Source organism: Phycodurus eques, chromosome 5, assembly GCF_024500275.1.
Source record: "Phycodurus eques isolate BA_2022a chromosome 5, UOR_Pequ_1.1, whole genome shotgun sequence".
NCBI lineage: Eukaryota > Metazoa > Chordata > Actinopteri > Syngnathiformes > Syngnathidae > Phycodurus > Phycodurus eques.
In genome coordinates this window covers 32,364,757-32,388,670 of record NC_084529.1, presented here as the reverse complement: position 1 = coordinate 32,388,670, position 23,914 = coordinate 32,364,757, and the positions used below count along the sequence as shown (strand labels likewise).

Sequence of the window (23,914 nt, the reverse complement as noted above, 5' to 3'; positions counted from 1 at the left end):
ACCGCACCTCAACGCACCCGGCTGTCAAACTCCTGAAGCTTGCGGATGACACCGCTGTCATCGGCCTCATCGAGGACGGTGACGAGTCTGCGTATCGACAGGAAGCGGAGCGGCCGGCGCTGCGGTTCGGCCGACGCGACTTGGAGCTGAACACGGTCGAGACTGTAGAGATGATCGTGGACTTCAGGAGGCATCCTTCGCCACAGCTGCCCCTCACGTTGTCCAGCCGCCTTGTGTCAACCGTCGAGACCTTCGAGTTCCTGGGAATTACAGACTCCCAGGACCTGAAGTGGGCGATCGACATCGAGTCCGTCCTCAAAAAGGCCCAGATAACTAGCAACCCTTTATTGGTCAGTGACTTTTTTTTTCTCTCAATGTCTTCATGTCTCCAAAGTGTTCTCTGTCAATCGACGGACTGTTGTCGTACTCGAGACAAATTCCCTGTGTGTTTTTTGGACATACTTGGCAAATAAAGAGGATTCTGATCTACATTTGTTGGATGATCTTTAACATTAAAGTGAGCTAATTATGCAAAAATATAAGAATTTGAGAAGTGCGCCAATACGTTTTAACGCCACTGTATTAGGGTTGTACGATATTGGACAAAACAACTTCGCCATTTCTTTCTCTCTTTATTTTTTTTAACCCTGCTGATATTTTTTGCAAATCTGAAAAAACGAGTGACGTGTGAAAAGTGCCACACATTTGTCTCTTTCCCTCTCCGAGTCGTCGCCCGGACATTTTATCAGAGCGTCAGTAGAAACGAGACGAGGCTCAGTAGAGCCCAAAAGGCGCAACGTGGGAGGGTTCTCCTCGATACGGAAGAAATCAGAAAGAACACAAAAGAAGGCCAAACGGTCGGTTCGAGGAGGACGATGTCACACTACGGGAAGTTTTGTCGGGCCAATAACGGGGCTGAAATCCCGCCGTCCGATCAGAGCATTAAGTGCGCGCGATGTCGGCCGGGTTTGAGAGGCGCACTTTGTAGGACTTGAGCAGCCAATCGGGCGGCGGCACTCCGTGCGACAGCAGCTGGACCAGAACTCGGCGGTGGTGAAGGGCGCCGGACGCCGGGAACTCCGAAAGGAACCAGGACAGGAGACGCCAGGCCTCGTCCGCCGCGCTGGAAGAAACCACGTCGCGCCAGGTCAGCAAACGGTCGAGCGGCATTCGGTCGCGGCGAACGTCGACTAAACGGGACGGGAGGAAACCTGGACTCTTTGGTGTTGACCACGGACGGCAGCTGATTGGCCGCCAACCACAGCCACGCCTCGTTTTGAGCCTCCTCTCCACCGAACTGGAGCTTGATGCACCTGACAGCACAGAGCGCGCATCCCATTATCATCAAAAGTATTCATATAGCGCTTTTCCTACATTATAACGCAAGTGTGTTTAGACAATTCAAATAAGGAGGACGCGTTGACGTGGAGAAGGACGCGCAAATGAGGACGCCGCACGCAAATACGACGAGAACACCCCCGACTGCTATTTTGTTCATAGAATCAACAAATGGGGAAACCGTTTTTATGTGTGGCAGATCATTGTCAATAATGGAAAAACAACTAAGAACAATTGAGGAAATGTAACACGGGGGGGGGGGGGGGGGGGTCAGCACAGCCTCGGTTCCCACTGCGGCTCGCACAACCGGACTATTTTTGCACATCAATGTCAACAGCACAATTCAGATTTTTTCCTATCCGACCCAGGCCTCTTTCGTACGCGGATAGAAATTGGATACGTCTACGACGGCTGGTGGCGTCACATTGTGCGTTGCCGCCAACGTTGAAGTAGCGCGTCGTGGTCATCGGATTACAGTTACTTTGAAGTTCGACCGGCCGAGCAACGCGTTTCCAGTCAAATTGGACAGACGGAGACAGTCGCCACTAGGTTGCAGTAGAGAGGAACACGAGGCATCTAATAGAACGAGTTTCGAGACTTGCCCGCAACGGGAGAACACGCGACCTCCCAGAATGCCTCACGGCTCAGTTTCAATAGATTTTGCCATCGTTTCGTAACGTACAGTTCTTCGTTGTGTGCCTTGTCGTTAGGAATCGCTGAGAAGAGAACGAGCCAAAAAGCCGTCAAAGTTCAAGTACTGGCAAAACCGGTTGTCATTTCTATGTTGCGTTGTCGGCATCTGCTGAATCCAAATCAAATGACGAGTAAAGTCACTAAGTTACTTTACTAAGTCACGGTAACCGCGGGCAGACTGAACGCAACTCGCGGCGCGGAGGCTCCCGTGACGAGACGCTGGAGTTCAAAAGGGAGAAAAATCAAAAACTAAAAGATGACAGGAGAGTCAAAATAAACTGAGGACAAGAAGAAATACAATAAGATAGGATCCAAATAATAAAGGGAAATACAGGTCGAAATCAATAAAAGACGACATCAGTCTTGAGCCTCCTTTTAAAAGCATCAACCGTCACGCGCCTCGTTAAGATCGGAAGCTCACCTGAAGGTCAGGGCATCGAACAGGGATCCCGGCGGCAGCTCGAAGACGTCGCAGAGCCGCCGGGCGCACGTGAAGAGGGCGGCGTCCAGCAGGAGGCGCAGCAGCTCACGCGGGTCCGCGGCGCCTCAACACAACGGGGCAGACGACGGCGACGATTAACGCCGGGCGGAAAACGAACGAAGCCCGAGCGGACGGGGACGGCCGCCTACCTGCGACGGCGGCGGCGGCGGCCCGCGGCCGATGTCGCGCCAGCGCCAGTCGACACTCGGCCATCGTGAATTCTTTCTCCAGGTCGCCCAGCTCCAAAATTTCCACCTGACGCTTCACTGACACACAGGACGTGACATCACGCGCCACCATCAACGCCGGCGGGAAAATCATGTGACCGCAGCACACCAATTGACGACATCGTCGCTTTCGTTTCCTGGTCGACTGGCACTCAACTCCTCGAGCCAATTTTGTTTTCTTCCCCCTAACAATCCTGCCTAACAGTTCCGTTGAACTACCATCTGTATCTGTGCCAGATTAGCGCTCGGTTAGTCATTTCAAACTGCTCGAAATCGCTAGAGGACTCGGCATCATTGACACAAGTGTAAAAAATTGGAATGAATACAATTAAAAACAAAACATGTTAGCATTGCCACATTACTGGTAACCTTATTGATCAGTGACTCTTCGTACTGTGTTTTACGTTTTTACTGTACGTCTCAAAAGTGGAAGCGATTCACATCTCTCAAGATGAATTGTTGCGACGCCCGTTTGGGATTGATCAGCAGCTGTGAACTCTGACCTGGGGGGGGCACAAACTCTCCGTCCGAATTTCGTTTGGGAGACGTTCCCGGACGCTCGGACTGCAGTAAGGGAAAAACAAACATTTGGTGAGTGAGCGTGTGCAGCGCGTGTAGCGTGCGTGCGTGCGTGCGTGCGAGCGTGCACCTCTGGAACGGGTAGAACCATCCACGCGTACTCGGGTCTGATGAGGCGCATACAGTTGATGGCGGCTAGGAAGCAGTTGACCTGCTTCTTCAAGCTGCGTACGGAACCCACCTCACGACTCAAACGCAGAGCCAGCTCCAACATCACCGTGCCCGCTACACACACACACACACACGCACGCACGCACACACACACACACACACACACACACACACACACACACACACACACACACCTTTAGTATGTGTGCGTGCGTAGCGGTGCGGGATATAACCAATATACTCAATATATCGCGGGTTGTTCCACGTAAGATGTATGAAACAAACATCAGGTAATAATCCTCATGTAATGTTTTCTTCTTTCACCCTTTCACAATAGGAATCCCCCAACAAATGGCGGTCATCTGCAAAATATGCTGCAAAACCGTTCTGCCACCAGAAGGGAGCAGTAGCACAAATTGGTGTCACCATCTGAAATCCCGCCCACTACAAAACGAAGAATGCCTCAAACTCAAGCATTTCCACCTCTCCTCTACGCCCCGAAAACGGCAACAGAACTAGCACCCGAGCAAATTTTGCCCGAAATGGAACAAAATCACAAAACCTGACCCGAGACGTGTCCGCGATTAGCCAGGACTCTCAAATCTCATCAAGACACTTGAGCCAAAGTATAATTTGCTTGGTCGTGTGCGTACCTTTCCTGTAGTTGTGTCTGCAGATGTGAAAGGTGTAAAGGAGTTCGTAGTAGTTGTGCGTGAGAAGGTCCACGCCTCTCGCCCGCGATTCGATGATTGCGACCACCTGACGAGAGAGAAGGGGCGGGGCTAGCGGTCACTTGACCTCCCGCTGGATTTTATAGGCGTTTTCGTTCGGTCTGACCTCGTCGTGCAGGTTGACGTAAGGAAAGCGGACCAGGTCGTGAAGCTGAGCTCGTTCGCACAGAACCACGACCAGCTGCCGAAGACAGTCCAACTGCCTGGAGACACACACACACACACACACACACACACATAGAACATGCACGCGTGTGTGTCACGCGTGTGCGTACTTACATGCTGGAGTCTGGGTTCTGGATCAAAGCCTGGTAAGCTTCAGTGTTGTGCCCGAGGTCCAGATGATGCTTGAAGATTCTGGTCCACAAGGCCGCCTGCATACAAAGTACATTCGTGCTCTCATCGAGTTCCAGTTGCCCATCGTCAGATGGCGGGCCGGGTCGGGACCGAGTCAAGGCCTCGTCGCTCTCTTGCGGACCCACGGTCATCCATCCAGCCATTTTCTACACCCCTTCTCCTCACGCGGGTCGCGGGTGTACTGGCGCCTATCCCGGCCAACTCCGGGTGAGAGGCGGGGTACACCCTGGACTGGTCGCCAGCCAATCGGAGGGCACATAAGTCACACCCACACCTACGGGCAATTTAGAGTCTTCAAATCAACCCATGTTTCTGGGATGTGGGAGGCAACCGGAGTACCCGAAGAAAATCCCCGCAGGCACGGGTACGGGGACAACATGCAAACGCCACACAGGCGAGGTCGGATTTGGGACCAGCAACCGGTGCTAACCGGTCGGTCACCGTGCCGCCTGACCCACGATCAATTGCTGTTAAATAAAAAGTGTTTTTTCTCTCATAGGCTACTGTCACCATAATTCATCTTTGGCATTTGACTCAGCATGAGATGCTGTACTGTTTTGGTATTTTCTCATTTTTAACGTTGCTATTCATTTATTGTTTCAGTTGTCTGATGTGAAACTGTCATTCTGCAGTTGTGGTGCTCCATAAATCAAGCTGACTTGAGTTGAATGTGCACGCAGCGACGTATCTCCCATCCTACGCTAGCCCTCGTTGTGATCACGTGACCATAACAAACCAATCAAACGGTTTTGTTTCATTTATTTATGTATTTGTTCCCGGAAGAGATTTGAGGGCTTTTTCTAAAGTTTGGAAAGTTGACTTGGAAAACAGGGTTTTTTCAATGAATCTTCCGGAATCCAGCTCAAAATCATTACGTCTCATATGTGGCAAGACGGTGGATTTTATAAAAAGCGGGAACATTAAGCGAAACACTTAAAATAAGCGAACCGAGAGCCCGGGACGGCGTCGGGGCAAATGAACGTCGGCTCCGGACAGCGTGGATTTTGGGGCAACGATAACGAGCACGTAGTGATGTTTGGGTACTCGTAAAAGAACGTGTCAATGCAGCTGCTGAGACGTCACTCCAAGGTAAACAACTCATCGTTTTGCCTGAAATGTGCAAAAATTGACCCATGATTGACTTGAACATTATAATGGCTTAATTTGCATCTTCAGTGATGCCCGTGCTGCTTCACTTCAAACGTTTGCCACCAGCATCAAAACACTATTTGTACTGAACTGTAGCATTGGCATCTTTGTCTGTGTCAGCTTACTGGATAATGTAGTTCTTGTTTATCTTTTTATATAAATATGAACTGTTTATTTAAAAAGCTGGTGGCACAGTGGAGGGCTGGTTAGCACATTGGCCTCACAGTTCTGAGGCTGCGGGTTCAAATCCGGAGTTTGCATGTTCTCCCCCTGCCCACGTGGGTTTTCTCCGGGCACTCCGCTTTCCTCCCACATCCCAAAAACACGCGTGGCAGGTTGATTGAAGACTCTAAATTGCCCGTAGGTCTGAATGTGAGTGCCAATGGTTGTTTGTTTCCATGTCTGCCCTGCGATTGGCTGACGACCAGTTCAGGGTGTACCTCGCTACTCGCCCGAAGATAGCTGGGATGGGCTCCAGCACGCCCGCGACCCTCGTCAGGAGAAGCCGTTCAGAAAATGGATATTTCAAAATCACTTTATATTTCTGCATTTTGGGAATACATTAATGCCATTAATGCTGAAAGGTACATACAGGTTTTGGAGAAAAATATGCTGCCATCCAAGCAAGATCTTTTTCATGGACGCCCCTTCTTATTTCAGCAAAACAATGCCAACCCACATTCTGTACGTGTTAAAACAGCGTGGCTTCGTAGTAAAAGAGTGCGGGTACTCGACTGGCCTGCCTGCAGTCCAGACCTGTCTCCCATTGAAAATGTGTGGCGCGTTATGAAGCGTAAAATATGACAACAGAGACCCCGCCCGGACCGTTGAGCGGCTGAAGCTGTACATCGAGCGAGAATGGGAGAGAATTCCATCTACAAAGCTTCAACAATGAGTGTCCTCAGTTCCCAAACGTTTATAGTATGTTGTTCAAAGAAAAGGTGATGTAACACCGTGGTAAACACGACCCTCTCCCCAGCTTTTTTGGAACGTGTTGCAGCCATAAAATTCAGTTCATGATTATTTGCTAAAAACAATCAAGTTTATCAGTTTGAAAATTAAATCTCTTTTCTTTGTAGTGTATTCAATCAAATAAGGTCGAACATGATTTGCAAATCATTGTATTCTGTTTTTATTTATCTTTAACAAAACGTCCCAACTTCATTGGAATTGGGGTTGTAGAATCAAAAGACTTTCATTTACGGTACAGACGGATATAACTTTTTTCATGCAAAGCAAAACCACAAATAAATGTGAAAAGGAAATGTGCCTGTTGCCATTTCAGTATTGTCTGACAGTTTGGAGAGAGACATTTTCATTTTTAGATTCGGACCGTTGCCTTGAGAAACCCGTGCGAGCGGAGCCCTCCCAATTTGAATGGAAGATCCCTGCTCTATTGTCTTCAGAGTTTACACTTGGACTTGTCCCCTGTATGACCCATTAAGCTGTAGCGTTCAAAGTAAACGTCCCTCTGGGACAAGAAAGTTCATCCTGATCCCCTGCAATCATTGTGTCCATCCTGCGTCAGTACGTGTGTGCGATCACCTGACTGCTGAGATCATTGACAGCCTCCACTAACGCTAACGTCGCTAACTGGATTACAAGTTCCGGTAGACAGACATCCTCCAGCAGACGCAGCACCTGACAACAAAAACACACACACACACACACAGTCTGTTAGCATTAGCACAAACTACATCTGTGCAATTTGGACACAATTTTATATCCCAATAACTACATATATCCTGATATAGTATTTTTGCCTTTAAATTATGTATGTTTTTCATTTATTCATAAAATACATATTTTGTCAAAATAAATAAAACAAAAATACCCAGTGGCCAAATATGTGGTAGTACAACCACTTTTCAAGGAATGTGGTAAATCGCAAATAATAATAATAAAAAAATTAAAAAAAAAATGCTCCTACTTGAATGCCTCAAGTGACATTCAAGTATGGCGACCATTTAAGCAGTTTTAGGAACACAACTTTGTCATCTTGTGCTTAAAAGGTCAGAGGACAAAGATTTAAAAACATTTCTTGATAACTTCCGAACCTCTTTACAAACCATCACTGCCATTTCAAAGTGATTACATGGAAGATATACAGCAGTTAAATCGATAAATATGATGCAGAATGCGCCTTCTGCTTTTTCCCGCGCTTTCAGGTCGTCGTCTCTTTCCGGCGCTGTGACGTCACGCGAGCCAAACATCCTGTTCATTCGGCGTTGGGTGCGATTGTTCCCGTCCTTGTAGATTTGTCGTCGTGTGATTGAACGATGTCACGATGGTTTATTGTGGCATTGGGTTGTACAAATGGTTCAGACAAGACCAGTGGATAGTGAAAGACACTCGACAGGGGAAGAAACGTGCTCAGCTACGGCTTCCCTACCAAGCATTCCAAACTGTGCCGATCACTTCGAACCGGTGTGTTTTGAGAAAGCATTGGATACATAGGTGTGGTTAGGGAGAGGCCGAATCCGGCTGCGGGGCAGACTGTTTTTCCTACGGCCGTCGGGACCTCCGCCGCCAGCAAGAGAACTAAATCTCGCAGCGGCGAAGCGGCTATACAAGAGGTGAGCATTTCCTTGTATATACTTACGATTCTATTATAGTTACTATGCACTGGGCAGTGGGAAAAAAGACCCACTCAGTACTTCTCAGTACTGTCGTCTGTACTTTTGCCGAGATGACAAGCCAACAGACACACGGCAAAGACTTTGTGTGCGGCGTGTTATATCGCTACTCGAGCGAGGTGCGCACAATATATAGGAAAACTGCATCCTATGTAAAAGCTTGTGGCGTGTCACTGAAACATATATGAATATATAATGCGTGTAGTCGTGTTAAAAAATATTTCAAAGACATGCTTTTGACATAGCGTCACATGGAGCCAGCGGCCACTCCCTTTTTCTGTTGTACGGCTGCTACTTGGCCGCTCGTCGTCGTCGCTGTCCGATCGGCTCCAACGTACGCTTTGACGATGCCGAGTTCAGTCGGGTGCGCCTGTACGTCGAAATCCTCCTCCTCCACATATTCCGACGCGTTGCTCGCCGTTGCGTATTGTGTGCAGCGCGCCGCGTTTGTCAAATGTAACGTCACTTCCGGTCGCCCTTGCGGTGGCTCGAGTAACCGCACCTCGGTGTCTTGAGCTTCAGGTGTGTTCGGGGGAGGGGGCTCAATATGCGTCATAAAAACCTCATTTTTAGCTAAACAGTTTTTTTAAGTTGCGTGCATGTATTACCTAACATATAAATAATGCAAATATGAATTTTAATTGACCCGATAACATCTTTGTCAGCATCTGACCTTTAAGGCTCCGGTTGACCCTACTGCGGTGTCCCATTCCGAACAGTAGGGGGCACCTTGTTTCTATGTAGTCGTGGTGGGCGACGGTTAAACTAAATATCGTGAAGCCCTATTACTCACCTATACACCCTTTCTCCAAATGTAATTCTGCTGGATGACTCCGGTTTCCTCCCACATCTCAAAAACACGCTTGGTAGGTTAAATGAAGACTCTGAATTGCCATTAGGTGTGAATGCGAGAACGAATGGTTGTTTGTTTCTGTGCCCTGCGATTGACTGGCGACCAGTTCAGGGTGTACCACGCCTCTCGCCCGAAGACAGCTGGGATAGGTTCCAGCACACCCGCGACCCGTGTGAGGAGAAGCGGTACAGAAAATATCCATATGGACAATTCTAATTCTACCTCTAACCAGAGATTTCTCATCATGTCGGACAATTTTGGATTAAATCAATTTACTGATTTTCGGACACATATCAAAGGTCACGTCCTGGACCTAATCTGCTGCTCAGGTCTCACTCCCTCCAATTTCTCAGTTGACAAACTTCTCCCCCTCCTTGAGCCGTCGGTCCTCTCAGTGTCCCACTTCTTCTTAGCTAGCCTATTTCATTGTATTATTTCCTCTACTGTGAGGTTCCACCACCAAGTCTCCTTCTCTCCTTTCCTGCCAGAAGATACACCAAGTACTCTCCTGCCTGCCTCTCTGATCACCTCTGCTGCAGCGGTCCAGTCTTCTGGAAGCTCCTCCCGTCCACCGAGAGCCTGTGCCACCTCTTCCCGAAAAGCTGCACAACACTCTTCCAGTCTCAGCTTCCATCACATGGTTCTCTGCTCTGCCGTTGTCTTCCGAATCTTCCTCCCCACCACCAGTCATCTTACACACCACCATCCTATGCTGTCTAGCCACACTCTCCCCTACCACAGTCGGTAACCTCCTCCAGATGACATCGTCTGCACCAGATGTAATCCGCCAGCGTGCTTCTACCTCCGCTCTTGTAGGTCACCCTATGTTCCTGCCTCTTCTGGGGAAAAAAAGTGTTCACTACAGCCATTTGCATCCTTTTTGCAAAGTCTACCACCATCTGTCCCTCCAAGTTCCTTTCCTGGATGCCGTACTTACCCATCACCCTTATTACCTTCACCAACATGTCCATTACAATCTGCACCAATCACGACTCTCTCTCTCTCTCTCTCGCTCTCTGACTGGGATGCTCAGAACCACTTCGTCTAGCTCCTTCCAGAATTTCTCTTCCACCTCTAGGTCACGCTCTACCTGTGGGGCACATTCACTAATCACATTATAAATAACACCCTCAATTTCAAATTTCAGCCTCATCACTCGATCTGATACTCTTTTTCATTCTTAACTAACTCTTCTTTTAAAATAACCCCTATTCCATTTCTCTTCCCATCTACACAATGGTCAAATAATTTACAATAACTTTCATCTCATGTCAAACTTTCCTTTCATCTCCAAGGTTCTGGAAAAAAAATGCTGCTCTCAAATTCACTTCCACCGTATCCTTAACAGTCTCCAGTGAGACTTCTGTCCCTACCACAGCACAAATGAATTGTACATACAAAAATAACAAAGGACCTCATTGCCGCCGATTCTGTTCTTTTCCCCATCCTCACCCTACTTGACTGAGGCGCAGCATTCGACGCCATCTCACACGCCATTCCTCCTCAATAGACTCTCTGGCATTGGCATCTCACGTCATCCCTTCACTGGTTGCACTCCTGTCTCTCAGACCACTCCCAGTCTTCAATACAATCCCTCTCCGGTTACCTCGGGCTTTCCCCAGGGCTCCGTCCTTGGGGTTGTTCTGTTCATCATTTACCTCCTCCTGAATTGGCAATATTTTCCAAAATTATATCCTTGCCCACTGCGTCGTAGATGACAACCAAGATCGCAGTCCATTAGCATGAACCTTGTAGTCGCGCAGTGAGTTGGAAAATCTATGTTTCATATATACCAAATATTACTTCTATTAGTTTATATAACCTTCACATGCTTTATTGATCCATGTTGTGACAGTCAGCTGTTTTTTGATAAAGACGAATTGAGTGCAGCTGGACAAAGAGAATTGTTTTGCTTTCATTTTCTTCTCGGTCTCTCTCAATTCTGTATAACGGAGGCGATTGTTTGCTTGGACCTCAGTGAGGGGTGACAACTCTTTTCCTCTCTTTGCAAAGACTTCTTTTTTCCTTGTAATAAAAACCCACAAAGAGAAGATTGCTTCCTTACTTATTCTGTCACAAAAAAATTTGCCAAAACACGCAGTCTGTTAGACTTAGCACAAACCTTGTTGTAGTAATGCAGCGCGGGCGAGCACGCGGCTTCAGCGGCTTGGTTGTCACCGCCGCCCGTCAATCTCATGAGAAAGTCTTCCTTCTCCACCTCGGTGATGGCTTCCTGGAAACACTGCAAGGCCTGATGGGAAACCAGGAAGAGGTCGAAGGTCACGGGATGCGCTAACCACCTTTGAGGTGGTCTCGTCTGTGTGCGCGCGCTCACCTTGTGACCCTCGCCGTTGGCTAGGTAGCATTGAGCTAACATGAAACGGCAGGAGCCAACGTTCACCTGACACCACGGTCCAATCAGACGCACGTAGTCCTGCACTCACAAAAGGAAGCAGTGGACTTCCTCTCTTTCACAAAAAAAAAAAAAAACACTTGACATTTTTAAAGAAGCTGTGTAAGCGATTCGGGAGCAGGAAAATCAGCACACCATTCACAACGCAGCAGCTGAGGGAGGAACGCGTTCCTCAAGGAGTGCGTGTGTGCGTGCTACGGCTGCACAGTTAAATTTTCATTGTGATCGCGATTTTGGCTGCCATAATTAAATGAGCCTGATCGGTGACAATTTTTTACATTTAAAACACGGCCCTACTGCACATGAAGCACTTTCTCAAGTTCGTCAGTCGGTCAGCTACCTGGGGGCGAGAACGCATGGTTAAGCCTTCATTAAGCTACCTAAAGAACAAGCCAGCCAGGCACTCCCTGCCGCGGTAGCCTCTCAGTCACTCAGTAGAATTATGAGCGCGAGTCCTGCCGAGAGAAGCATGTAAAAATTGGACCTAGTGCCTCAGAAAGGTTTTCTGGAGATGATTTGATTCAAGGCAAGTGACATTAAGAAACCGTATGTAAAGAGTGCAGCAGAGTCGCCTGCACCGCAAGGTAACATCTGTTATTATTATCATCAATTATTTCTCAAAAGTGGCATTAAATACACAGTGCCACCCGAAAGTATTCACACCCTTTCACATTTTCCAGATTCTGCCGTTACGGACTTATTCTAAAGCTTTTTTTTTTTTTTTTTTAAAACGTATTTTCACGACCATAGGGTGTGTCCTCATCTTCCGTATACGAAATGAACAGCTGGGCAAGTTCTCTAACAAACACGCCGGGTTCCCTCTCGTCATTGTCGGAGTCGGTCTCGTTGCCGGGGGGCTGTTCAGCAATGACGCTTCACCCGGCTGTTCTTCGCTCATTAATCCATCGCTCGAGTTGGTCTTCCAACTCGGGCCACCTCGGCTTGTTTCGGTGGAAACTCCGCTTCATCTTCTCGACTTGGCGAAGCTCGTTTTTCTGCTTCCTCCGCTTGCGAACCGTGGATTCGTTGCTCTTGAATTCTCTCGCGGCTGCTCGATTCCCATGTTCCTCCGCGTAACTGATAGCTTGCAATTTAAACTGTGCTCCGTAAGGTGCTCTCTTCGTAGGTGCCATTTTCGGGGGTCCTGAGTCAAACCGATTTTTTCTCCTAGTCAGTCAAGCGGAGCGCTCGTCAAAGTCACACAACATTTACAGATTTTAATAATTAATAATTGTGATTCCAATATTGAACGAAATACTCAGGATTAATATTTTGGCCATAATCGTGCAGCACTGCGTGTGTGTGTATATCATCATTCACTCAATTCCCTACTCCCTCGTGACTGATGATGTCATCAGTGCGGTGATGACATCACACTGTACAGACCTGCAACTGCGTGTACTGACAGTTGGCCATGAGGCATTCTGGGAAGTGGAACGTCGGGTTGCTGGGCCAGCTGGGACGCGGCAGTTAAGTTCCCTTAACAACCTGTCACGTCAAGACACCGTCAATCTTCACGAGGAGGATACAGCAGCTGAGCGAGCAGCTGGACGACGTTGGCCATCATGTCGCTCCAGTTGACGAGGGCGCCGCCGCCTGCTGCCGCGCTTTGGGAGAACAGGTGGCGGATGATCAGTTTGCGGCCGCAACTCTGGTAGAACATCTCCACCGCTGACTGGCAGCTCACCGCTGAACACGGAAACACACGCACACACGAGGAGGATGTTTTACACGCGCACACACACAGGAGCGAAGTTGTATTGTTTGTAACCTGTGTTGTAGTTTGTGAGTGCGTGGGTGTCATTCAGGTGCAAGGCGTTGAGGTGCTGCAGATTGGCGTCTCTGGAGGAGCACGATTGAGGAGAGGTGAAGGGTCACAAGCAGAAGCGACGTGCACGTGTCCAAAGAGGCGAGCGCACTCACATGGCGTCGTCGGCGACGGTCACGGTGATGCTCTGACTGACGTGCTTGAGCAGGAAGTACGACGACAACAGCTGAGACGTGCGCACAATGGCTTCCTGTTGGATCTGAAGCAGCTGAGACCCTCCGCCTGGCAACACCTGACACACGCACAAACTTTCATTAACACCGCATGTGCGTATGATCAGAACGGTACCACCTCTGCCTCCATTTGAGCCAGGAAGAACCCTGCGCATGCGTGTGTGTGCACGCGTATACGTACGGGTTGTTCATGGCGCAGGCAGATCTTGAGGAGGAGGAGCATGTCCCTGCAGAGGAGCATCCGCGTGGTGCTCATGTGACTCAGAGCTTGACACACCAGCGACACGGCAGTGGCGCTGGAGTACAACTGGCACACGCTCACACGCACACTCATACTCGCACCTACACGCACACACGCACGCACGATCACTTCATCTGGACTCCTGCCTGTGATTGGCTGATGAAAATGAGCTAATTCACGCCGTTAACTGAGCAACCGCCGTGGACGTTTCAGTTCGCCAACTTGAATCCAAACGTTTCCTTCCACGGACGAATATACTCCTCGTGAACGTTTTCAATGAGTAGCCGTGGACTTACAGTCCCCTCCAAAAGTATTGGAACGGCAGGGTCAATTCCTTTGGTTTTGTTATATACTGAAGACATTTGGGTTTCAGATCAAAAGATGAATAGGAGGAGGGGAAAAAAATTCCAGCTTTTATTACATGGCATTTACATCTAGATGTGTGAAACAACTTGTTTGAAGCCACCCACTTTTCAAGTGAGCAAAAGTATTGGAACAGACATCATCAAGCACCACTTGCAGGCCGTTACATCAGCGCATGCGCACAGAGCACAGATGTAAATACCATGAAATAAAAGCTGGAATTCTGAACTTTTGTCTCATATTCATCTTTTGATCCTAAACCCAAATGTCTTTAGAACACAACAAAAACAAAGGATTTGACCGTGCCATTCCAATACTTTTGGATGGGACTGTACATTAGAATAACAGCAATCCAATCAGAGCAAAGCTTAACATATCGAATATTATTGAGAAATCCGGTCATCTTAAATGTCAGGCAAAAAAAACAAATAGACTAGCTTAAAAAAGGTCATTCTGGCCATTTTCATCCCAAATTATCCCGCTAATAAACCCAATAAAAGGACAAACAATAATACAATTTTAAATTAAAAAAATAAAGACAACATAGTTTCCTTGTTTTAAATAAACAAGGTGCAATTGTGGCGGCACGGTGGACGACTGATTAGAGCGTCTGCCTCACAGTTCTGGGGACCGGAGGTTCAATCCCCGGCCCCGCCTGTGTGGAGTTTGCATGTTCTCCCCGTGCCTGCGTGGGTTTTCTCCGGGTACTCCGGTTTCCTCCCACATCCCAAAAACATGCATGCAGGTTAATTGAAGACTCTAAATTGCCCGTCGGTGTGCATGTGAGTGCGAATGCTTGTTTGTTTGTATGTGGGTGTACCCCGCCTCCTGCCCGATGGTGGCTGGGATAGGCTCCGGCACGCCCGCGACCCTACTGAGGAGAAGCGGCTCAGAAAATGGATGGAAGGTGCAATTGTCTTTGTTTAAGGTTTAGTTTTAGAGTAAACTTTAACTGGGAGTGGCAAAAAAAAAACAGCTCAACTCTTTGAATGAAAAGTTCATCATTAACCAAACTTCACGCGACAACCTCAATACGGTTCTTGTCAATAAATGACCGAACGAAGGTCCTACCCGGTAAGATGGGACCTTCTCCAAACTCCGAGTCCGTCTCCAGGTCCACCTCCCTCAGCAGAACCGACACGGCTGCCGACAGGTTGCGAATGTCCTGCAGTTTGCACTCAATGTCCTCCATCAGATTTTGACTGCACACACACAAAAACACGCACGATGACCATGTGACATCGCCGCATCAATACATATGTGCGTGCAACTGACTTGTCGTGCGCCAACATTTTGTCCAAGATGACGTCGGCGCCGGTCTCCGGCGACTCGGCGTGTCGGAGGGCTTTCTCCATGTGGTCCGCCATCTCGAAGGACACGGCGTCCCTCAGCAGACGCAAACACGACAACAGCGTCGCCACGTCCGCACTCACTGACGATTCTGAACACACACGTACACACATCAGGACGCGCCGATTCGCGCACACACAAATGTGCCGACAGTTTACCTTCGGCGAGCAGCGTGTCGTCTCCACACAGGAAGTAGTCGTCAGAGGTCAGGTAGAGATGGTCCACGGCGAAACAAGGCAGCAGGAAGGAAACGAAACCCTAAAAGGACAACAACGCTGCTCTCCAGCTGGCCTCCGCGAGCACAACGAGATGGGAAAAAAAGGCGGCGGCGTACCTTCTTGAGCAGGCACGCCATGTGACTGTGAGGACTGACGCTGATGGCCAGCGGTGTGGACAGAACCTCCTGGTACTGAAGACAGCACGCGTACAACTTGGACCAGAACTCCACCTGAAGGTGGCGATATTCCTCCTGGGAAAACTCAAACTCGGTCACGCTGCTCTGGAGCTGAAACAAACCCACAAATTAACTGCAGCTGAAACTAATGATTATTTTAATAATCCATTAATATGTCCATTTTTTTTCAATAAATCAGATTAAAAAAAAACATCTTTTCAATATCCATCCCTTAAAGGTCAGAGGACAAAGAAGTTATGGGGTCAGTTAAAATTCATATTTGCATTGTTTATGTTGTGTAATACATGCACGTCACTCCCAGCAAATTGTCAACTACAGTTTAGCTAAAAAAAAAAAAAAAAAGAGGTTTTTATGATGCGTATAGCGCCCTCCCTGAACATACCCGAAGCTTGAGACACCGGGGTGCGGTTACTCGAGCCACCGCAAGGGCGACCGGAAGTGGCGTTGCAATTGACAAACACAGCGCGCTGTACACAATACGCAATGGCGAGCAACGCGTCGGAATATGAGGAGGAGGAGGATTTCGACGAACAGGCGCACCCGATTGAACTCGGGATCGTCAAAGCGTACGTTGGAGCCGATCGGACAGCGACGACGACGAGCGGCCAAGTAGCAGCCGTACAACAGAAAAAGGGAGTGGCCGCTGGCTCCATGTGACGCTATGTCACAAGGTTATGTCAGTACGAATGAACAGGCTGTTCGGCTCACGTGACATCACAGCGCCGGATAGAGCCGAAGACCGGACGGCTGTGTTGGAAAATGTATGTTTAATATATATATCAAATATTACTTCTATTAGTTTTAGACAACCTTCACATGCTTTATTGATGACTGTTAGCTCTGTGTGAGTAATACTTGTTCCTAGTCATGTTAGACAACCTGCACATGCGTTATTGTTATGTTGTGACTACTAGCTCTGTGTGTGAAATACTTGTTGCAGCTGGACTTAGATAATTGTTTTGTTTTCTTTCGATATAACAAGGGGGAGTTTAGTCTGGGCTTCGGTATGAGGTGACAACTCGTAAGACTTGTACTTTTTCCTCTCCTTGCAAAGACAAGATTGCTTCCATACTTATTGTGTCAGAATTTTTTTTTTGCCAAAACAAGGCGCTGGATGCAACAAGCAGAAGGCGCATTCTGAATCATATGTATCCATTTAACTGCTGTATAGCTGGCTGTATAATCACTTGGAAATGGCAGATGTGGGTTGTAAAGGGGTTCTAGAGTTAAAGAAAGAGAGTTGTCCTCTGACCTCTAACTCGTTCCCTGCCAATGCCGTCCGAAGACGTCATTCAGAATCGAGCTATTCCCCGCCGATGCCATCTAAAGAGGTCAGTGGCGTTTTTTAACGGTTTGTGTGTGATCGTCAAGCCTCTGGATAACTGCAATGAAGAACGGCACCCTGTAGAGGGCAACAATGCCTCGAGGTGAACATCCCTCCCCCAGATTGAAGAAGAGGAAGGAGGAGGAGGAGACAATGAGAAGAGGCAAGCATAATGGAGGAAACTGAAGACAAAATGAAAAAAAGCTTTCGGTATTAGAAATGTATTGCGCCATGGCAAGAAAAATATTCCTGCGACCGATAGGAACGACGCCTTAGATGCATTAAAATAAAGGTATAAGGGATGACGCTCCGAGCCGATCCCTTTTGCAGCAAAGCTATCGCCCAAAATGCCGGGCCACGTGGAGAGATGCTCTCGGCCGCTTGCCGGCTGATCGTAAATGGAATCCGGAATCGTCAGATGAGTCAAATCCCTCTGGATTGCCTAGAAGCAGCCGAGTTTCAGCCCGAGACCCTCCGGATGATAATGGAGACGAAGGTAACTAACTCGTTTGCTGCTAGCATTAGCTCCATTTAGGAATCATACAATTGTCCCTTCTTCTCTCCTTCAATCCTTGTTACATAAACAATTTAGTCGCCCCCAGTTCACATTACAATGTAACATCTGGTGCCAGTACCAAAATCACCAAATCAAGTCAATGATTGACTCACTCATTGTTGTTTGAAATTGGCTCATTTCTGTTCTCACGAGTACTTCACGTTTACTCATCAGAAAATCGGACGTTCATTGTTTTGAAGCTAACGGAAGGTTGCTTCGCGGTGATGACCACCGGTGATGATGAGGATTATGACGACGGCGCTCACCTCGTTCTGGACGGCCAGCGTGACTTCCTTCTTCAGTCCCTCCCAGGACACGTCAGGGAGGACACACGGGCCTCGCCGGAAGATCTCACGGTGAAGACGACGCGGATGAAGAGTTATCACGCTGTCACGGTAACGTGTCCCGTCCCCATGGTAACAGGCGCTCACCTGTACAGCTTTGACGACGGCCGCCGGCGTGAAGCGAAGCGGAGAGAAGATGGCGTCCAAGTAGGTCTCCTGTCGATCGGCACACACGCGCCCTTTCAAACGTTTTGCTTTCTCGCTCGATGCGGCGAGCTCGACGGACGACTTACGCGCGGGTCGCGGTCCTCGCCGATGTCGACTTCCTCTTCGGGAGGAGGCTGAACAAAAACCTCATTCCACTGGCCCGATTCGTTCCTGACAAACAACAACAAACGGACACAGGAAGGAGGAAGTCAGAAAGGAAGCAGAACGTTGCGCGCAGGAAGAAGGAAGTTGTACGCAGACAGGAAGGACGAAGCGATACGCAGGGAGTCCAAGCGAGGGACGAAGAAGCGTCTCCGCTCGCGTCTCACTGTTCAAAGTTGACGTATTTGACAACGCTGTCGTTGGAGTCGTCCAACCAAAGCGCCCAAAGGTCAGCGGAGGTCAGCGCGAAGTCCACCAGATTCTCCTGCGCCAAAACATTCCACACGGTCAAACCGAGAGCCGCTAGCAACGAGTCACGCCGGAGAGTCCCGACGGGCGCCGCACCTGAGCGGAGAAGAGCGACGAGACACGCTCCAGGCCGAAGCGCTCGCCGTCGGCGGCCAGCAGCTGCAGTACCACGAACTGGCCTCCGCGGGGCGTCGCCACGTACACGGCCAGGCGCAGGCCGGAGGCGGCGCAAGAGGTCAGGCGCACGCGGTGGCCCGCGCCCGCCGCCCCCCCGCGCTTCACGCCCGCCGACAGCGGCACATAGTCCAACATGTCCGCCTCCAGCACGCACGCCTCATCCTGAACGCACGCACGCAAACACCACAAATGCCTTCAAAGGCCACGTGTCGCCCGCCTAACACAAGTGCCGCTCCACATTTCAGCAGACATTCGCCACTGACATTCATTTTCAAAATCGCATTTGAAACCACCACTCAAATTGGCAACATTTCCCAAAACGAAATGCTGAGTGTGCTTGGATTGGCCACTTTACTTCCTCGACAGTTCCTAAAATGTCCACTAAAAATCCCTCGACAGCGATTTGGGAATGAGCGAACGCTTTGAAATCTTTCCACTCGCCAAACGCCACGCGGCAAAAACACTCTCTCTTACCGAGTGAATTCATTTTATTTCGGATTTTAAAACATTTAAAAAAATAACAGGTGTTTTGTACCAATTATAAAACTTGTTTAAACTATTTACAGCAAGAATCTTTTCCAATGGCAGATTAAACGATCAAATAACGAAAGTGCGTGTGCGCGCGCTCACCTTGAGGGACCACACGCGCAGTTTATGGTCGTGACACACGGCCACCACCAGCGAGTCGTCGTCCAGCGCCCGCCCCGCCACGCTCGCCACGCAGTCCGAGGCGCTACGGTCGCCGCGCATGGCGCTCGGGATCCACCCGGACAAACGCCGCATCACGGAACTCCTCTTCAGCTCCGACACGCACACGGCCCCTGCGCGCGCAGACACGCAGACACACACACACAATGCATCAGCAGCACACTGTGACCGTCGCTTTGTGTGCGAGCGTACAAAGTTGCCCACCTTGCAGTGCGTTTGCGGATAGCGTGATGACCACCACGCCCCCCGTGGGCGACGCCAAGGCGTAGTGCGCGTCCCCTTGCGGGGTCAGCCATGCGGCGGCGGTACCCGCCGCACCGCCGGCGGGGATGTACGCGGCGGGGATGGCGGCGGCGTGACACGCGTCCTCCAGGTTCAGATTGGCCACGTCTGTCAACACCGACTGCATGTGGAGCTCCGTCGCCACATCCTGAACATGCCAGCGGTCACGTTAGCGCCCTCACATTAGCTTTTCGAATCTAACTCGGTGTAATCATGGACATTTCTAAATGAAACTTGGATTGAATGACACGTTTTCCATTCCATATTCCCAACGCCGGTGATAAATGTTAAGTGTTAGCCAACTAGTACTTACGCTGCGATACATGCGTTTCGGGTGCGGCAGCGGCACCCTATGAACGCTCCGATCGGTGGCGACGAGGACGACGATGTCGTCGGGGGTCTCGGCGACGGCGACGCCCCCCGGCACCACGCGGCAGTTAGCGAAGCGCAGCCGGACGGCGTTGTTCAGCAAGTTGCCGTCCAACCAACGCTCCACCAGCTCCACCGCGTCGCCAGACGCGGTCCTGACCGAAACGACAAACGCAAACATTCTTCAAAGGGGAACTCGCGGCACGACGTCCAAACGGACACATTTTGCAACTCTTTAAAAGTAAAAGGTTCTCTTATATTCTTGCCAAAATGTCCCGTGGCAAAAGCAAGTGTTGTCCTTGCAAAAGGAAAAATAATTACAAGAATAATAAACAGAAAGGGAAAAAAAAGGAAATTTATTATCATAAGAAAAAGAAAAAAAGAAAACTAATTATCATTAAGATGACGCAGAAGGGAAAAAGGACGAAAAATAAGAAAAACAATAACAATAAGAATAATGGTAAGAAAAGTGTTAACGAAAAGAAAAGTCATAGCAATGGTCATCATAACAAGATGAAGCAGAAGAAAAAAAAGAATGGTAACAATCATCATCATCATCAGAAACAAAAGCAAAAGAAAAACAATACTACTATGGATAACAACATCATCATCATGATGAAGATGAGAAGCTGCGTCCTGACCATGTGATGAATCTGCTGCTGGCGACAGAGTGCACGTTCCCGCCGCCGTCGTAGTGGAACGCTCCGGCAGAGTCGGCAAATTTCACAGCTCCCGGAGCGGCCGCCGAAGCTGCGCACAACACATCGACATAGTTCCGCTCTTTCCGTCCATTTTCTAGGGCCGACGTCGAGCGAGAGGCGGGCGGCTGTTTGTGTTTGTTTGGGCCAAAATACATCTAATATATAATTTTATATTACAAAACATGTTATTACAAAGTTAAGTCTCTCGGCATTACGATATAAAGTGCCGGAAGCAAACACGGTCGGTCGGTTTGGTTCCACTCGTGCGACGTCAGCTCTCGATGAGCTTCCCGTGTCTTCGGGATGCCGTAAAAGCTTGAAGAATCCTCTGGTGACGACGTGGATGTACAGCCCATAACGCGACACCGCACTACCGTTTATTAATTAACGGAAATAAGCGTGAATTACCCGAAAAGTCGGCCGTTGACTCCCGTCGGCTTTCTGCCGACCGAGACGCCGCGTGACCCTTCGGTGAACGCACGGCCGACGCTCCCGTTATAATCGAAGGTAAAAGGACATTTTGAAGGACAAGAAAGAACATCAAGAGAGTCATCCTTCAACTGATTACATGTTCTAAAGGGATTAGGAGGAAGTTTGGGCGGGGAAGGACCTAGTGCTAGCCCTTGTTCTCTTTAGATTTTGATTAAACTTGCTTCAAATTTTAAAATTTGAGTAAGTTAAGACTAACTCGGACTCGTGCAGAACAGGACAGTCCAAAACACTTAACGTCACTTAATGTGCAAAAACTAACATCAATCGTGTATATGGACATTTGGATTTATCCCCACTTCAACCTCTGCAAATATCAAAACAATAACGCCAATATGACAGATTTTGTGCATGTGAAGCCTTTTCCTCTCATATGCGTTCACTTGCCAGAAAACCTTAATGTCACTTAATGACGAAAAACCCTAACGTGCACAAAATGTGTAATATTAGTGCTATCGTTTGAATCTCTTCAGAGGATGAGTGGGCATAAGCAGAGTTGTCCACCTACATTTTGGTGATGATGGATGGCACTTTTGAGACATTAAGCCGGTTAGCGTTGTACGTTTTATACTCTACCCAAATTGGAAGTTTACAGTTAAGACTTCCTTCTGATTTATGACAGATAAATAATTATGCGAACTCCTCCCGCCTGTGACAAACTTGCAAGTCGGACACTCAAGTACGTTGGGATAGTCCCGTGATACTTTTTTTTTTCTTTTAAGAATGTTTGTTGTTTTGTTCGGCAGCTGTGGGGGGACCAAACACGAGCAATGTCCATTACAAAAATAAATAAATACAATTTGAAAAAGCCGCAGGGCACAGCATGCTAACGCCGCTAGCTGCTGTTAGCGTTTGTTGTCCGTTTCAGCACGTTGGCGCGTTTGCCAAAATCACAACGCGACAGAATCCACGCAAGTATGCGATTATCTCACCAAGGTTGATTTGGACCTCTCGGAACCTTTGGACGGCTTCCCGCTCAAACGCGCAAATTTCCATCAGGCTTCCACCCAGCGACGCCGCCATCTTGGCCTCGAGGAAGGTGACGTCATAGGGGCGCGCCGTCTAGGCTCCAAACTTTTAAAGGGACAGTACTCACACACACACACACACACACACACACACACACACACGCACACGCACGCACACGCACACGCACACATGTGAATACGTAGATACGACCGTAGACACAGCATGAATGGGTAGATACGCCAGCGCAATGAAGCAGCCCGGAACCGCCGCTCTAAATAGCGGTCGTGTTGGGGAGGTGGACGCGCCCATAGACCATGCGTGGACATTGAAATTAAGTCGTAATTTGCTTATTCCTCAATCGAGTTTCATTAGGGTTACAGTTTTATCCATACCAAAGCATATGCTATCAATAAACAACATTTTTAAAAGAATACATTTAAATATAGGCGGCACTGTGGACGACTGGTTAGAGCGTCAGCCTCACAGTTCTAAGGACCGGCTTTCAATCCCCGGCCTCGCCTGTGTGGAGTTTGCGCGTTCTCCCCGTGCCTGGGTGGGTTTTCTCCGGGTACTCCGGTTTCCTCCCACATCCCCAAAACATGCATTCATTGGAGACTCTAAATTGCCCGTAGGTGTGAATGTGAGTGTGGATGGTTGTTTGTTTGTTTGTTTGTATGTGCCCTGCGATTGGCTGGCAACCAGTTCAGGGTGTACCCCTTCTCCTGCCCGATGGTGGCTGGGATAGGATCCAGCACGCCCGCGACCCTAGTGAGGAGAAGGGGCTCAGAAAATGGATGGAAAACTAATGCATTACTCTTAAATGGGCACACTTAGCAGACAGCGTCACACATTATTCATTCACCTGGTGGTGGGAAGCTACTCGTGTAGCCACAGCTGCCCTGCAGGGGGCAGTCTGATGCAAGCCCGGCTGCCATTCTATGCCTACGGCCCCTCCGACCACCACAGTGTTGCCCGGGGACAGGACGACGAGACGCACTGTGGGGCGGGGATACGAACTGACGACGCTCCGGGGTGTACCATTACCCTCTGCGCCACACCGCCCACATTTCGCATTTCTTTTGTGACCTGAATCCAAAGCGGTCCTTGCAGATTGACACGATATTTCAAATATGTGCACTGTGCATTTCCAAGGGCAACCATTGAAAAGCACAAAAAGGCAACGACTGCAGACGAAATGCACGTGAGGTAACAGTTGTCAAACTGGCACGGGGCCCGCCCGTTTCCCGCTCTGCGCTTTAATCTGCCCCATCGAGCATTTACATGATTAAGAGTCCTGTAATATTTGTTGCATTATTTTAGCATTTAACCCTAAATATGTATGCATTAAAATGCATCTATTCTTTTACTTTGTATTATCTCATTGATTAGGTCATTATTTTAGTGAAACAAATACAAACGAGTTTGACATTCCTTTAACATAATTTTATTAATTAGCAAAAGTATTGTAAATTGTAAAATAAACAAGTGTATACATTTTT

The 23,914-nt window shown here is 48.7% G+C and overlaps 1 protein-coding gene across 1 annotated transcript in view; it reads right to left on the bottom strand.

Annotated features, from left to right (window-relative positions):
• Window positions 1–22,484, bottom strand: part of nup160 (nucleoporin 160) — a 31,491-nt gene extending 9,007 nt beyond the window's left edge. Inside the window, exons 1-31 of the mRNA XM_061676418.1 lie at window positions 22,379–22,484; window positions 20,898–21,006; window positions 20,201–20,411; window positions 19,810–20,035; window positions 19,528–19,718; window positions 18,817–19,059; window positions 18,639–18,736; window positions 18,396–18,480; window positions 18,250–18,318; window positions 18,085–18,168; window positions 15,858–16,028; window positions 15,682–15,781; window positions 15,449–15,614; window positions 15,245–15,375; window positions 13,751–13,911; window positions 13,492–13,628; window positions 13,340–13,410; window positions 13,098–13,257; window positions 12,955–13,024; window positions 11,491–11,589; window positions 11,278–11,406; window positions 7,212–7,307; window positions 4,440–4,534; window positions 4,267–4,363; window positions 4,083–4,188; window positions 3,389–3,543; window positions 3,243–3,303; window positions 2,662–2,778; window positions 2,453–2,576; window positions 1,212–1,313; window positions 982–1,123 (exon numbers count right to left, since the gene is read on the bottom strand). Of these exons, the coding sequence (XP_061532402.1) occupies window positions 982–1,123; window positions 1,212–1,313; window positions 2,453–2,576; window positions 2,662–2,778; window positions 3,243–3,303; window positions 3,389–3,543; window positions 4,083–4,188; window positions 4,267–4,363; window positions 4,440–4,534; window positions 7,212–7,307; window positions 11,278–11,406; window positions 11,491–11,589; window positions 12,955–13,024; window positions 13,098–13,257; window positions 13,340–13,410; window positions 13,492–13,628; window positions 13,751–13,911; window positions 15,245–15,375; window positions 15,449–15,614; window positions 15,682–15,781; window positions 15,858–16,028; window positions 18,085–18,168; window positions 18,250–18,318; window positions 18,396–18,480; window positions 18,639–18,736; window positions 18,817–19,059; window positions 19,528–19,718; window positions 19,810–20,035; window positions 20,201–20,411; window positions 20,898–21,006; window positions 22,379–22,469 (3,897 nt within the window). The 5' untranslated portion in view covers window positions 22,470–22,484. The remainder of the gene's footprint in view (window positions 1–981; window positions 1,124–1,211; window positions 1,314–2,452; window positions 2,577–2,661; window positions 2,779–3,242; window positions 3,304–3,388; window positions 3,544–4,082; window positions 4,189–4,266; window positions 4,364–4,439; window positions 4,535–7,211; window positions 7,308–11,277; window positions 11,407–11,490; window positions 11,590–12,954; window positions 13,025–13,097; window positions 13,258–13,339; window positions 13,411–13,491; window positions 13,629–13,750; window positions 13,912–15,244; window positions 15,376–15,448; window positions 15,615–15,681; window positions 15,782–15,857; window positions 16,029–18,084; window positions 18,169–18,249; window positions 18,319–18,395; window positions 18,481–18,638; window positions 18,737–18,816; window positions 19,060–19,527; window positions 19,719–19,809; window positions 20,036–20,200; window positions 20,412–20,897; window positions 21,007–22,378) is intronic.
• Between the last annotated feature and the right edge of the window lie 1,430 nt (window positions 22,485–23,914).